This window comes from Galeopterus variegatus, unplaced genomic scaffold (assembly GCF_000696425.1).
Source record: "Galeopterus variegatus unplaced genomic scaffold, G_variegatus-3.0.2 Scaffold3644, whole genome shotgun sequence".
NCBI classification, from domain to species: Eukaryota; Metazoa; Chordata; class Mammalia; order Dermoptera; family Cynocephalidae; genus Galeopterus; species Galeopterus variegatus.
The window spans coordinates 120,054-125,233 of NW_007729755.1; the positions used below are offsets into that span (position 1 = coordinate 120,054).

Sequence of the window (5,180 nt, forward strand, 5' to 3'; positions counted from 1 at the left end):
GGCAGGCCGCTGGTGGGTACAAGCAGATCACAGGGCGAGAGGAAGCAAGTGGGGGGGGGGTTGCAAGGGTCTTTTTAAACAACCAGCTCTCCTGGGAACTAATACAGTGAGAACTCACTCACTACCACCAACCTCCAGGGAGAGCATTAATCCATTCATAAAGGATCCGCCCCCATGATTCAAACCGCTCCCAACACTGATACATTGGGGATCAGATTTCCATATGAGTTTTGGGGGGACAACACATCCAAACTTTACCAGCACTGAAAGTAGATATTAAACACCTTCCATTCCCAAAGAGCCCAGGGTGACAACATCAGGCTCCAGTGCCACTCAAGCAAGACGTATCCTGCCCTGGCTCCCTTCCTGCCCACTCCTTACACTGACGTACAATTCTGGAGAGTCCTGAGGTAGCCTCTTCAGTGGGAAATAAGGGATAAAAACCCAGAAAGGGTTAATAGAGAAGAAACTGACCACTTTTCCAATAAGGGCAGCCTACCTAAGGAGCATCTGAGCTGGAAGGGAGTAAAGCTTTAATTGTAAAATACAATTCAGAGTTTTATTATTAGAACTACACTGCACTGAACACATTAAAAAGCTGGATAGTTTGGGGATTAGAAATGACTGGAGGAATGTTAAATTACCCAAAGTCGACCTGAAAAGTCCTGGAGGCTACCAAAGATATATCGAGTGCTTTGAATAGACAGTTTTGTGATTGCATTCCACAAGCTCGGTTATTTTACCTTCCAGATGCATTGGCATGTTACAAACAATCGTTTTCTTATTTTCACCTGTAGCACTTTCCCTCCTGTTAAAATTCTGACTATCCTTTGTGGCGTACATGTTTGGGACTTTTGCTTCTACAGTATTATGGGCAGTTCAAGTCCAGGGCCTATATCCAAGAGCCCTCATTTGCTAGCATGCGATAAAGTGCATAACACATATTAAGCACACAATGCATGCTTGACGAGTGAATGAATGAATAAATGATAGGACATCTTGAGATCACAAAGCTCTAGGAGCAGGAGGAAAGGCAAACTGTTAATTCTGAAGTGTGACAGTTAAAATCAGGTAAGTGAAGTGGACACATACTCGTTTATTGAATACTCTGTAGAGGTCCAATAAATTTTTCTTTGGTAACTGAATGCTAACATGAACGAATGCCTGAATAAATGGCTATACATATATAGGCAAGGCAAAAAGAAAAAAACACACAGTTTTATTTGTTTATTAATTCCATGTCAATAAAATGGATTTGTACATTTGTCCCTGCTTTTTGTTTTAGGTGATCCTTGTCTTTGTACTAAGCATCGGGTCTCTCATAATCTATTTCATCAATTCTGCTGAGTAAGTAAAGTCCCCAGTCACCCTTGTCTGCTGTATTAGTAAGTTGCTCAGCTAGTTTGGAATATTCTCCTTAGAGATAATGCTGAATAAATTTTCACACAGGCACGCACACACACAGAAGCTCATAAAAAATGATATGTTTAGTTCTCTCCAGTAAACACTCAACCCAGCTCTGTAAAAAGAGCAGGGGTTTCCCTGCATCCTGTGCGCCTCCATTGCTAGCAGTTGGGGTGGTGGGCTCGCTCCTAAGCCTCCAGATGCCATCTCTTCACTTGGACGACTTAGGAAGGTTTTGCGTGCTTTGGGATTCCTTAGGTGTTCAAGCCGAAGTTCTGTAGTAGTTTCTGTACTAGTTTCAGGATTTCTCATACTTTTTAAACAACTTTGGGTAGTTCTGAGAAAAGAAAATGTTAAACTTCACCTGGGAAATAAGGGAGCAGATTGTTGTCAGCTCTCCTCTGATGACATTCCCTTCTTGTATTGCAAGGCTCGAACAGTTTTTGTGAACAAAATCCAATTCAATCTGAATTTTATGCCAGTCCTTGGAATTATATTGAATTTCCAGCTGCAATAAAATTAGGTTTGCAAAGCCACAAAATCCAGGCAACATTAGAGAACCTAGGGAAACTGGTTGTCTTTATTTTGCAAATTCCTAACATCTTCCAGGAAATTTTCTTTGAATTTGGTTCAAATCAGTTCATTTGACCTAGAGTAACTCTATATCAGAAGGGTACAGAAGCCAATAGTATTCTGACTAGATAGATGGTCTTGCAAACCAAGAAAAGTCACATAATCTCTATGGATCTGAATCCCCATTGATAAAATCTAAATAGAACCAATAAACCCTGTGGAGGAAATGGTGGGTAATTTTCCTGTGATTCTCAGCTCCGCGGGCAATCCAGTGGTTTTGTCCCTGCGTTCTTCTAAAAGAAAAGTAATTCCCTTGAGATCAGAACTTAAGTGTCTGCATTGACCATTCACAGTAAATAAATAGAAAATTGCCTACACTTTCCCTTTATTTGGCCCTATATAGACACCGGTTTTAAAATGTTCATTTTTACAAACTGTCCTTGTTTCTTTTCCAGCCCTGTTAGAAGCTGTTCATCATACGAAGACAAAACCATCCCTATTGATTTGACTTTCAACGCTTTCTTTAGTTTCTATTTTGGGTTGAGAGTAAGTACCTATTGAAAGTGGGTGTAAATACACAAACACAACAAGTGCAATAGAAAGAGGTCTGCGTGTGCCTCGTTCTACAGTCTGCCTAAGTTTCAGGCTCTAAAGAGAGAGGGTCTGTGATGGGACCTAGAAATTATCTCTCCTGCACTTGAAACTTTAAACCAGGTCAAAAATTCCAACACAAATGAAAATGATTCCTTTGTTGAATACCATCCCCCTATCATAATGTCCTTTTTATTTTGGCTTCTCGCCTACCACTGAGAAAGCTTTATTAATAATCACAAGCTAGCGAACTTAAATAACAAGTCTCTGAAGATATCATTGGCCCCACTGGTGGCATATGTGTCATCTAACTACATAAAATACTTTTGTGTCTTTGTTTCATTTTTGTTACACTGATTTATTAAATAGTTCCCTAATTCGACCAGCATTTATTAAATACCTATCTTAGGTCTCCATTTCAATGGATTTATTCATCCTATGTTTGTGGGAAACTGTATGTATGTATATGTGTGTGTGCCTGTATGTGTGTGTGTGTGTAATATATGTACATATGTATGTATATATAAACATGTTCCAGATATAATTTTATACACACACACACACACACACACACACACACACACACACACACACACACACACACACACACACACACACACACACACACACACACACACACAAATACGTATTTTTATTCTCTTCCCTTAAACCACACTGACCATCAAAATCTTGTTTTTACGTGTATCTTCACTGCTCACAAGTAGGGGATTTTATGTATATAATTATATATATCAGAAAGCTCTATGAACAGCAGGAAAGTGTTTATTCTGAAGTGTGAGAGTTAAGATCCAGTAAGTAAAATGGGTATATGTCCATTTATTGAACAGCCACTAAAGGCACAATCTCTATAGCTACATAAATGTATACATATCTATACATTCTACTCATATACATGTATATAAATAGAATAAGATGCAAAACCTCAGCTGGTAAATGAAATGTAGCTGAATAATGCCATTTCTTGTGTTCACTTTAAAATTCTCGAGAGTAATAGGATTTGGGGTGTTCGTGTTCTGTTTCATAGTTTCTGGCAGCTGATGACAAGATCAAGTTCTGGTTGGAGAGGAATTCAATTGTAGACATCTTTACCATCCCACCAACCTTTATTTCTTATTACTTAAAGAGTAATTGGCTGGGTAAGTGTGTTGTGAGAGTCAGTAGCAATATTAAAAAAATAAAAACATTCATTTGTGAGTATCTATCCTTCATTTTTCTTTAATGCTTGACGGCCGTTTTAAAACTCTCTCACCTTAACTGTATGGTTTTGTAATATAAATACATTTGCACAAACCACTTTTTTGACCTCAGCACCTACCAATGCACCCAGTGCACAGTAGGTATTCAGTAGTTGTTGGTGGAGTGGCTTTGTCTACAGACTGAGGGACAAGCCTCCAACATTTCCCCTGGGGCCCCTTTATGCTGGGATCCGACATGAACTGGGGGAGGTAAAAAGCCTCCCTTGGTCTTTAAATGCTGATTGACATATGCAGACGTGCTACAACATGTTGGAGAACTATTTAATTAATTGTTTTGTCTTTAAGGTGGATGTGTTGATAGTGCATGAACATTAGGGAGCTTTTATCTGTTTTTATGCAATTTTATATTATTATTTATTATCTATAAAGTAAATAGCAGTTCTATTCCTTGCTATTGCTATTATCAAATTACATAGAGTCAAACCTCACACAAACATTGAGGAGCATATCATAAAGGTTGCATAGTCAGGAGTTTAAGTGGTTTATGGAAAATTTGCTCTGCATTCTAAAGAAGATTTAAACACAGTAAAATAAATAGTGCTTGCTATAGGCAAGGCATGTTTCTGCATGCTTTATATTGACTCTACAACTCTGTGAGGTAGGTACTATTATAATCCCTTTTTACAGATGAGGAACCAGAGAAGTTAAGGGAATTGTTTTAGATTACAGCAGCTCTTAAGCGTCAGGGCTAGGATTTAAACTGCAGCTCATTCTCTTAAAGCTATAACATTACAGTACATAATATTTGAGCATTTCAGGGAGAAGAGAATAAAAGTCATGCCAATTGTGTCATATAAGTCAGGCTATTACCTGGGGTGACCCTTTTCTTTTGACAGCTTTCTCCTTTTGATTGCTTTGTAGGTTTAAGGTTCCTAAGAGCACTGCGGCTGCTAGAACTCCCTCAAATCTTGCAAATTCTACGAGCCATCAGGACCAGGTAAATGCTAGCCCTGCCTGAAATACTGCTTACGTGCCAGTTTAGATTAGAAAATGAAAATGTTAACCGAATCTTAAACTCAACTCACTTCCCACCAGAATTTTGATGCAAAAAATCATGAACTTCCTCAGATCCCAAGATACTATTCACCTTCTCCCCTTGTATTACATCACCCTGGCTGAAAAGTCTGCAATAATTTTAAAGAGCTTGTTTACTCTTTGTTTCATAAACCTACAATGTATTAGTTCATTTTGGATTTAACTCTGGGTCCCTCCACCAAAAAACAAACAAACAAACAAAACCATCAAAGCAATTTGGAGGCTTTAGCTCCACATATCTGTTTCCATGAATCACGTCTCTTCTGGCTTGGTGAAATAAGATACATTTTTTTTTTCACA

The 5,180-nt window shown here is 38.5% G+C and overlaps 1 protein-coding gene across 1 annotated transcript in view; it reads left to right on the forward strand.

Annotated features, from left to right (window-relative positions):
- Positions 1 to 5,180, forward strand: part of KCNU1 (potassium channel, subfamily U, member 1) — a 57,790-nt gene that overhangs the window by 13,151 nt on the left and 39,459 nt on the right. The window contains exons 3-6 of the mRNA XM_008585621.1: positions 1,286 to 1,347; positions 2,433 to 2,523; positions 3,614 to 3,725; positions 4,707 to 4,782. Coding sequence (XP_008583843.1) covers positions 1,286 to 1,347; positions 2,433 to 2,523; positions 3,614 to 3,725; positions 4,707 to 4,782 — 341 coding nt within the window. The remainder of the gene's footprint in view (positions 1 to 1,285; positions 1,348 to 2,432; positions 2,524 to 3,613; positions 3,726 to 4,706; positions 4,783 to 5,180) is intronic.